The 11,218-nt window shown below is 31.6% G+C and overlaps 1 protein-coding gene across 2 annotated transcripts; it reads right to left on the reverse strand.

The window, feature by feature from the left end:
- Positions 1–1,715: 1,715 nt before the first annotated feature.
- LOC140043946 (glycosyltransferase 1 domain-containing protein 1-like) lies at positions 1,716–10,989 on the reverse strand. Of its 2 annotated transcripts, none has more exons than XM_072088441.1 (12): positions 10,861–10,989; positions 10,323–10,429; positions 9,501–9,649; positions 9,045–9,150; positions 8,487–8,538; positions 7,946–7,982; positions 7,586–7,735; positions 7,217–7,310; positions 6,619–6,739; positions 6,067–6,165; positions 3,535–3,700; positions 1,716–3,336 (listed from the first exon to the last, which is right to left on the reverse strand). In XM_072088441.1, the coding sequence occupies exons 2-11, from the start codon at positions 10,388–10,390 to the stop codon at positions 3,542–3,544; spliced, it is 1,035 nt and encodes a 344-aa protein (XP_071944542.1). In that variant the 5' UTR covers positions 10,391–10,429; positions 10,861–10,989; the 3' UTR covers positions 1,716–3,336; positions 3,535–3,541. The 2 variants fall into 2 exon arrangements, with proteins under 2 accessions (XP_071944542.1, XP_071944541.1); XM_072088440.1 differs by having other exon boundaries at positions 1,716–3,340.
- Positions 10,990–11,218: the final 229 nt, after the last annotated feature.

The following is an 11,218-nucleotide window of genomic DNA, read 5'->3' on the forward strand; positions in this document are numbered from 1 at the left end:
CAATCAATTATTGAATCATTACTTGAGCATACATCAATGGAGAAAGACCGACGTTTTAAGTGAAAATAATGATCTATTATATAACAAACTATGTTTTACAAACGACAGTAGAATCCCTCATTTGTTCAGAATGACTTTTCGACGTAGACACATGACGGAAACGAAAGGTTGCTTTATGACTACGCACATGACTACGCGCATGACTACGCGCATGTTTTAACCTTTTTTGTATTTGTTGCATTTGTTTTGTTTGGTCTGTCAGTATTTTACCCATTTTATCATATTTTATTATGTTGTAACAAGCAAGACAAAAAGTCAAGCCAGTTTGACGAAATAAAATAATTGAAGGATAAAGGATTTGGACCAACGACCGTAGAAGGCAACGAATCAAAGCCTACATACCACTGATTCCGCCTGTCAGTCAATCTTCACAAAGTAAATCTTGCCAAGATCTAAGTCTATAGAGATTGCACATCACTTAGCCAGGTTACAATGCACCTATGGCCTTTTAAAGTGCCGCGATTTTCACCTGCGTCAGGGCAGGTGAGTAAATAATACATATCCCATGCGGACAAAGTGTAACAACGCAACGGTTGCCAATAAAGCCACGGATGCAACCCAACGGTTGCCAATAAAGCCACACTTACAACCCAACGGGATAATTGCAACAATTATGTTTAGCCTTGTGTTAGCTAGGGCGCTTAATGTTCCGATAGCATTGATCATGGTCATAACCCGCTTAAAACAGTTTAAGTTCATGTGACGTGTAACGATATCAGGTAGATAACATTAAGTATCACATCGACCCGGCTGGTCTAGTTGAATACATCAACTGAATAATATTTCATGATAAATATTTTATAAGGTACGATGTATAATTATAACATTACCATATTAGGTAAATAAACAACAATTTGGAATTGTTACAAACTAATTTGATTGGTTCCCCCTAGGAGACGCAGCGAAAGTAAGTTGACCAATGACAAGCGTTCGAATAATCCATCGCCTGTGATTGGTCAAATCTTTACGTTGCGCTTACGTCATTATTGCACTGCAATTAAAGCCATGGTTCCCACTAGGACGTAACGCAAGGGCGTAAACGTAACTCAAACGAGTTGACCAATCAGATAAGCGACACTTGAATAACCTGTGATTGCGCTTGCGTTGCGCTTACGTTCTTGCGTTGCGTCGTACTGGGAATCAAACTTAAAGCGTGGTTCCCACTAGCGACGCAACGCAAGGACGTAACGCAACGCAAGTGAATTGACCAATCACAAGCGATGGCTTATTCAATTGTGATTGCTAACTTTCTATAACTTCGCTTGTCATTGGTTAAAACGCTTGCGTTGCGTTTACGTCCTTGCGTTACGTTCTAGTGGGAACCAAGCTTTACGTTGCGTAGATTGCTTTACGTTGCGTCGCTAGTGAGAACAAAGCATCTGGAAGAATGTTATAAGGCAAACTATATTGTAAGATACGGTATATACTGTATATATTGTAAGATACGGTATATACTGTATATATTGTAAGATACGGTATATACTGTTCCGACAAATTGATCGCGGGCATAACACGTGAACGGTATTTGATTTCATGTGTTATACTGTCATGTCGTGTAGATATTGGATAGCAGTCATTAAATAATGATTTCCCATATCATTTATGGTTGCACACCAAACACGAATGACCTGCTTAAATAAATCAAACTGTATTAATTTATTATAAAATTTCATTTATTCAAGTATAATATTTCGGCTTGCTAATAGATGACATTTGATAAGAGTACCTTAAACACATTACGGTTGAATGTTTGGAATAAGAATATTTGAAATAGTACATAACCAGAGCGTATCGGAGCTAACGTTGCATACATTTGACTTAAAATACCGCAGTTGTAGATGCAGTGAGGTGTTTTTGAATAACACAACTCTCAGATATTTCTTCTCTGTCGTGAAGCGTGGATGATCGATAGTGTTTTAAAGTAACTGATAAATTTCTCATCATTACATACAACTTCTCTTTTTTTTTTGTCGATGAATGAGTATGACCCAAGTCACTAACCCTTCTCTGATCAAAAACAGTTTAATATTCCTTACTAACAGTAAGTAAAAATAATAGGTAATAAGCATTATGTTTGTTTAACTTAACCTTAAAGGCCAGGTGCGGGCAAAAAATTTCTATTGATCATACATTCCAATAATTATCGATCTATAGTTTCCCCTATGTTTCATAATTTTTGGGATTTTATTTGTGTTACACAAGCTTGTTGAAAATAAGCACTTTCTTATCAGTGGGGGGATAGTTCAAATTACACAGTAAAATCTCTATTCTTTTGTACACACATTTTGTAAATAGAGAGGCACTTTAAAAAGCTATGAAAACTAAACAGTGTGGTAAAAAATGTTATCAGATGACTAAATATAGGTAATATAACTTGAATATTACATTTATGGTATTTTTATTCAACTTCAGATTTTTATTTTCATGCTATAGCAAAAATTATCCACCGTATATCCACCATCTTTTTTCACCTTCTAGGGAGTCACCAGAAATGTTATTACATTAGGTTAACCACCTAACTACTGAAAAAAAGTCTTCCTGGTTTTTATGGAAGAATTTTGCCAAATTTTGTATTTGACGATATTAAGGGAAATTCATGTTTTTTCGTCTTGATTTCTGTTACAAATATTTGATTTATGTACAATTAACCAACATTTTTATTAAAATTTCACGCCTGTACCTACAATACAGCATGGTTCAATGACTAAAAAAATTAATTAATTTAGAAGATTTTATTGCATTATTTATTAAAGTACAGTCTGTTTTGTCCAAATTCATGACTGTGGATAATACTGATAGGAATATAATGATTATATACAGCTAAAACAAATTCATTTCTAATTTCCAGTATTACTGGCAATTTTCTACGATTATAAATTTATATACATCCATATGTATTCGCTTCAAATTAATTAATTCATTTCGTATAAATTCTGTGACTGTGATGTATATTATATATATATATTCTTATATTATATTATAAAAGCTTTGCTTGCTTGTTGTTATCCTGTTTTACACACTTTATTGTACTTTATCTTCTTTTTCGATATATTTTTATGAATGTTGTGTGAAAAATAAAGAATCAATCAATCAATTTGCAGACTTGACTGTTTGATCTTATTAGATCTCATCTGGGCAGAATATTATAAATTGTATTTTAAACCAATGTGATTGTGTTTATTGTTGCGAAAATTGTAAATTTAATATTATATCACAGGATATTTTTGTTACCAAGAAGGGTAATGTATGTCACTGTAACCAAATGACTGCCAACTGCTGTCTAAAGATAAAAAAGAAAAACCTTTTATGTGCGTGTATCTTTGCTTCGTAGATTACGTACTTTGTTATGAATAAATATTGTTTGCGCCTAAGAAATACAGCATTTAACCTTACCGACAGGTGAAACAACATAGCATATATATATATAGATTATTGATGGCATCATATGATAAGATAGTATCAAGAATCACTCACTTGTACATTACTCAGTACAGTCTGTAATCTTTGCCACAACTTTACAATAATTAGCTCTCTCTTTCTCAGTCGAGTGATTAGCTGTTAAGTAGTCTTCAGCATTACGAATGATCCGCTTTCTGAAACATTCATCTTTTCTCAAAAGCTTTGCATAATGGATGAATTCCTTGTTTGACAAAAAGAAAACATATTTAAATGAATTGTATTGTAAGTAAAATAATAAAGGAAGTATATGAAAACACATTTGTTGAAGGTTAAATGATTAAAAGACATAATTAATAAACATGTGAAAATAATGACAGTAATAATAACAATATAAAATTTCTATATAATTATTTTCTGTTGTTGTATATAAATCAGTCTTTATTACAATATATATCGTATATACAAAATTAAGATGTGAAAATAATGACACCATAATAATAATAATATAAAATTGTATATAAAGTTTGCAGCACAAAAGAACACCTTTTGACATTCTCAAAAGTGCCAGCCAGTCCTTATTGAGGAAATGAATCAGCCACACCAGGTTTATACTCAACTTTACCGAGAGAAACTTGGCGGAAATATATTAGTGGTGTACTGCAAACTTTATATCAACATTTGATTTCGTCATGCAAACCAAACCTTCAAACAAAATATAACATTTCTATATAACTTTTTTTGCTATTATTTATAAATCAGTCTTTATCACATTATATATTGTATATAAAATGTCAACATGGAACATATTGATTGTTTTAAACATTTGTTAGCATACAAATACAGTACTCAATGTATTATGCAATGTGGTACATTATATCTGCTGAACAATAAATAATCATAATTTGGTACAGATTTGAAACCCATAATGAAACATTATTTTATCATTACATATTCTTTGAAACCCATAATGAAACATTATTTTATCATTACATATTCTTTGAAACCCATAATGAAACATGTTAATGTTAAAATACAAGACGATACTCTTGACTTAACACTACAGTACATTTATCATAAGATGTTGCTATTGACTTTTAAGTTACTTAAGGGTACACATTACTTAAGTAATTAAAATGACATTACAGCAAATTGCTGCAGTTGAAGTGCTATACTAGCTAAGGTCATTAAATGCTGCTTCTGGGGTCTACTACTAATGCCTTTATAGTCTAGGTTCTAGATAATGATTCAGCCTCATATTCTTTAAAAGAAAACATTTTGGCACACATAGCATGTCATAACTATACTGGAATCACCAAAAATTATTGTTGCCTACTAGTGGCGCTTTGTAAAAAAAAAACAATAACTAGAGGCCGGTGCCACTTCCGACAACTGTAACTAGGCAATATGCTGTGGTGTTGTATAACTTGATAGAGGGCGACAAATGTATTTTAATTTATGGTATTAGCGTCTATCATTCATTGTCAATTGGTTTATTTCATTGGGAATTTTTTCTTTAGTTTAGTATTTAGCTGGGTAAGTTGGTGACCCAACCACCAAAGATAGCGATAATTGACCTATGACACTAACTTACCAGGGTAAATAGTCTTAAATAGGGGTGGATTCAAGGCGCCCACTAAATTTTACAAATTGTAATGCAAAAGATAGGACATCAAATTAAGTTCAGGACTTCACTTCACTACTTTTAGGCCCTCGCCTTGACAATCAACAAAACAATTTTTACAAATATTCTAAACAAATAAAGATCAATTTTTATTCACGTTACCTTCAACAAAATGTAATAAAACCAAGTAAGAAGCTACATTAAATGCTGAATGATGGAACAGGACGTGATTAGGTGAGACATTTGAAATGGATAATAGTATGAATGATGAGCTATTAAGATAAATTTAATATCTAGTCTTATCTATGTATGTTGTAAAATTGGTCATTTTATGTCAACACTAACTAAAATGTATTGATAGTACAGGATTCAATTTCCTGGTACACTGTACAATGTCAGTAATCATTTTTCATGATGAGTATCTATCTATGCTGGTTCAGTTATAATAAAATATGATACTCAGAAATATTACAAATTAGAATTAAATCAAGATCAATATCATTTATTGGGGGCTGGAACATTGTTGAGATTTTCAAATGAAAGAATGGCATTGTGGTGGTTAACATACTGATACTAGCCAATAAGGAATTCTAGAAACATGGTTTGACCAGTCACCACCGTCATAAGTTATGCCCCTGACATTTTACAGAGGAAAATGAGCTAAAGCTCTGCCTACACTATCAAACTATATGTGATGTACCCATATATGGACATGATGTACCCATATATGGACATGATGTACCCATATATGGACATGATGTACACATATATGGACATGATGATATCATATCACTACCATATTTGGGTAAATTTTTCTGTCAAACTAGTTTAAACTTTAGTCCTAATCTTCAAGTTAAATGTTAACCTTACAATCTCAATATTATTGATTTAACACTAATTCTAGCAACATAAGGAGGTATGAAAACAATATGTGAACTCATAATCACTTTAACTACAACAAATAACTTTAAAATAGAGCTATTTACCTGTGGCGTGTTAAACAGTAAGCCTGTTTCTTCATGTGATATGATTGCCTTGTTTCCTGGTATACCTCTTGCTATTACTGGCACTTCAAGATTCATAGCCTGTATATTAAATAACAAGTAATTAAAATATGCATCTATTCTAGTATCAAGTATACATACCTAGAAGTTTCTCCATAAATGAAATACTACTTCCGAGTTTAACTTTTCAATTCAATTCAATTTATTCAGGATTTTACAAAACAAACAAATCAAATCAAATATTCTTTATTCATCAAACATAAAAATATACAACAATATATAAATACATAATATAAGATGAAAAGGAAACACATAAAAACTCAAAATAAATAATTTAAAAAAAACACGTACATCACACATGCTAGGCCCGGGGGACTCAAACAACGAACTCAATCGCTTAATCTTCTAGCTTGAATTTAAAATTATTTTATACTACTAATACTTTGAAATTATAATATGCTTTTTTATTATGCAATACTGTATTATATTAAAAATGTTTACTGAATTTAATTGAAAAAAAATCTCCAAAATTACCTCTAATATAGTAGACGACATTCCCTCGCTCAGCGATGAGTTGAGCAGTGCAAAGGATTGTTGGATAGCAGCATGAGCATGAGCAAGAGAAAGCTCAGGTAATAAGTGAACACCTGACAAACTGGAAAACACATAAAACACTGATAATGAAATGTGTTAAACTCTGTCTACACTATCAAAGATAAACAAGTGTCATGTGCCCAAATATGGTAGTAATATGCCCAAATATGGTAAGTAGTGATATGACATCATCATGTTCATATACGGGCACATCATATTTTTTTGTCAGTGTTTTTTTTTTATAGTGTAGACAGAGCTTTAGATACATAGAGAATCAATCAATCAAAATCAATTTATTCCATAAAACTATGTACAAAGATGTCATTAGAAAGTTATAGAGAAGCAGATATTGTCCAGGAGAGCTTTTGACCGTATTCACCAATCACACTTAAGTGATTTCCCTTAAATATTAAGTATTTCCTTTCCATTAAATTGCATTTACTTAGATAAGAGATTTTTGTTTCCCTTAGCATAAGTGTGAATAGTGAATACGGCCACTGGTTACAATGTTATATATAGTAATAAGACTATTTCTCACCCATTAACAATTTGCTTAACTTGATTTGTATATGCTGTATCTAGGTCTGGACCAGCCAAGACTAAGTGAACTGTGTTCTCCTCTTGGTGCCATTCTGTTGTACAGAAAATAAAGATTTATGAAAAACAAGATGACATTTATATAGTAACTACAAAAGATGAGAAAAAAACTAGAGTTTCACTACAAAACCGGAAATTTTCCCAAACCCAGACTTTTACTGAGGTCCAATAGGTCAAAAACACATTCAGAATACAAGAATTTAAAAAAAAAAACAAGACATTCTTGGCCAGCTGCCTAAGGGTTTCTGGTATTAGAAGATTGTCCGGTATTGGGATACTTTCCCTTATTGTAAGATTGTCCATAATTTACCTGAAAACACTTGACAAAGATAGAGGGCGTCTTTCACGGGTCTAAGTCCAGCTAAGAGAAGAAAGATGTCGCTATCTTGACGTATGTCGCAACAAATATCCTGAAGGTGTCTGGTGAAACTAAAGGAAACATCTGGTGAGGTCTTCACAGCTAAAAAGAAACAGATTATAATTATGTTCATTTATTAACAATAAGCAGTATTTTATTACCATTATTGAATAAATGTTATTGAACATTGAACAGGAGTTGCATCATTTTTGTATTTTTAGGCAATAGTATTAATTAATAAATAATTGTACAGTAGCTAATTAATTATATACTTTTGTTTTTGCTTTTTAAAATTATTTAATAATAATTTACCCTGGGGTTGGAGAATAAGTTGTCCATTGACATCAGGCTAAAATAAATAAATAATCAAACGTTTCAGTTGTTGGCCGAGAGATTTATGGTTAAAGATTAAGAAGATTAAATATTAAAAATAATAAAGATTAAAAAGATTAATTATTAAAAAGAATAAAGATTAAAAAGATTAATTATTTAAAAGAATAAAGATTAAAAATTAAAAGAATAAAGATTAAAAAGATTAAATCAAATAAAGATTAATTAAAAAGATTAAATAATAAAAGAATAAAGATTAAAAGATTAAATATTAAAAAGAATAAAGATTAAAAAGATAAAAAAATAAAAAGATTAAAAAATAAAAAGAATAAAGATTAAATAATAAAAGAATAAAGATTAAAAGATTAAATATTAAAAAGAATAAAGATTAAAAAGATAAAAAAATAAAAAGATTAAAAAATAAAAAGAATAAAGATTAAATAATAAAATAATAAAGATTAAAAAGATTAATTATAAAAAATAATAAAGATTAAAAGGATTAGTTTAAAAGATTGCAACTTACCCAGAGGTGTACAACTTGTTCATACATTGGCTTGCTAAATGCTAGCAGAAACCTAAATAAAGTAGTAGATTAATATTTAATAGAAATTAAATTTTCCCTTTACACAACTTCTCTCCGACACAATCCCACCTCCCTAACAAACACAGCAAAACTCTCAACAATTTCCCAATCAATACCATAAAAACCTACTACAATAATAAACAAAAACCAAATAATACAAATGTTTATTCTTAGCCACTGATCCTCATGATGCAAAAAAATAATAATAATATTAATACAGCGCTTTGCACAAAAAAATAATCATAAAATATCCTGAAATAACCAAAAAAAAAGAAGAAAATGAGAGGAACCATTTACTACATCTACAATATTAAACTCTGTCTACACTATCAAACTAGTTTTGACAAAAAAAGTGTGATGTGCCCAAATATGGTAGTGATATGCCCAAATATGGTAGTGATATGACATCATCATATATATCATCATATGGGCACATCACATTTTTTTGTCACATAAAGTTTGATAGTGTAGACAGAGCTTTAAATAATTGTATCTTACTTTGCTTTGTGTACAACCGTTGTCATGACAGCCATCTTGTCTGTACATTTAAAATGTTCATTTAAATCAGTTCCTCCAAACACAAGAATTAACGGAAGAGTGCAAGCTGAAAGAAGAAAAAAATAAATAATTAATTGTTTCAGTTGAGAGATTTATGGTTAAAAAGAAATAAAGCTTGCATTTTTTATGAACAATAAATTATATTTTGGGACATGTTCTAAGCAGAGGGTGGCACCAGTCTGTCAGGAAAGCGCCCTCACTCCCTAGGGCTTGCCTGAAAGAAAATCAATTAAGTGTCTGCATTTGAGTATCACTAACATGATATGATTGATAGGTACATTTATAGTGTTTTGACACTGTTTTGCTGGTCTAAAAAAGTTTGAGCTTTTTTTTTATTATCACAAATAGCAGAGCATTGGGAAACAATAGGAAATAAAATCGTGCACCTTCACAAACCTTGTAAATACAACCCACTACGATATGCATGAACAGCAAGGACACAATCTGGCTGAGAGGTTGTCACATGATCTTCAAACTGCTCTGAACTCTGAAACTGGTAGCAATCTTGAAGATCAACTACGTGTCCATCAGTTTCCAGATAATTCCTGAATATGATTAAAATAAAATGAGTCAAAGAATTCTCGCTTTTTAACATACCCTATCTAATCAACCAATCATGTCACACATGTACCCACCTTACAGTAAAAATAATGTAATTCATTGGATTAGGCCCTCTACCTAAAGTGGCACAGTCGAGTACCTACTATCAGCTCACTAGGAGTTGATCTCTTTTCAAATAGTGTACCAAGTTCTTTATTATGCATGAACACACATTTTATGTTTCTCTTTTGTGGTGTATCTACCACTTTTATTTGTTTATTATATTACAAATACATGTTAACTAGATGTTTCGTTAAAACATATTACTCTCTTTTTTCTTGAATTTAGGATACTAAAAGTTATAATAAATGTAAAGTAAAAATGTATATACTGTAATAGTATTTACAGTATATTGTAGTATATACATTGGTATATCTAAAATGGCTATATCAAATATCTCATCATGAACACCATGAATAAATAATACAATATATCTTATATGGTAAATTATGATTGTACATAAAACTAACACCATTTGCACTGAAGATATGGGAACAACAGCTAATACGTCTCATTCGAAGGACGAGGCAATGAGAGTAAAGTATCCTAACTATAGAGGGTTATATCTCTTTACCCTCTTAAAAAAATATACAAAATGTATTGAATTAAAATGAGTACCGTATCCGTTGTGATGAGGTATTGTTGCCAGTTTGCAGGTGAAGAGGAGACAACAGGAGCACTTTCATGACCGCTTGCCCGCTTGTGAGTTGCTAGGCGACACAATTCTGGAATATAAGCAATTACACAATTACAAGAATTCATAGTTTTGAAATTGCAGTAATTAATAATTATTTTATTACTGTGTAAACATTGACTACCTTGTTGGCGTTCCATACACCATGGCCGAAAATTCACCCTTTTTCAAAGTTTAATTAATATCACCCATGGTACCACCCGATGCAGTCAACAGACTAGGGAAACATGGACCCTGTACCAACCACCTTAGTTATCTGTCTGTCAGTGCTTAGTAATAGTTAGGCCTAATTGACTTGACCCTTAGTCTAGAGTAGGCCTAGGCCTATAGCCTAGTTAGTAGGCTACCTCTAGCCTAGCTAGGCCATCATGATGGAGGTATACCTCCATGCCTAGGCCTAGGCTAGGCCTAGGCTAGTACTTTATAGAAACAGTACAACAATAAACAATAATAGATTCGTACCTGGCACCATTTCATACCCAAAGTCAATATGCAATTCGTCTATTAATAAACGATAGGCTAGCTGGATTTAATGGGCTTATTATTATAAGTACACTACACTACTCGTCGGTCGTCGTTCCGATCTTTTCAGCAGTGGAAACTAACTATTTTCCTGGGTGGCGCTATAACGTAAATTTCTCTGCACGTTGTCAGTTGCAAAAAAATGTTAAAGCGTAGTTCCTACTAGGACGCAACGCAAATTTGCGTCTACGTTCTAGTAGGAACTTTAAAGATAATCTTGATATGAGAATTTTAATTTATTAAAAAAACATTATTTTTATCTATCTACATTAGAACTTGTCTGTGATTGAGAGAAGCA

This window comes from Antedon mediterranea, chromosome 3, assembly GCF_964355755.1.
Source record: "Antedon mediterranea chromosome 3, ecAntMedi1.1, whole genome shotgun sequence".
Taxonomy (NCBI): Eukaryota; Metazoa; Echinodermata; class Crinoidea; order Comatulida; family Antedonidae; genus Antedon; species Antedon mediterranea.

Coding starts and splice junctions, on each gene's coding strand:
- LOC140043946 (XM_072088441.1), bottom strand. CDS start 10,390: ATGAAAGTGCTCCTGTTGTCTCCTCTTCACCTGCAAACTGGCAACAAT. Junction 8,539..9,044: donor ACGGTTGTACACAAAGCAAA/GTAAGATACAAT, acceptor TACTTTATTTAG/GTTTCTGCTAGCATTTAGCA. Junction 7,311..7,585: donor TCTTTGTCAAGTGTTTTCAG/GTAAATTATGGA, acceptor TCTGTACAACAG/AATGGCACCAAGAGGAGAAC.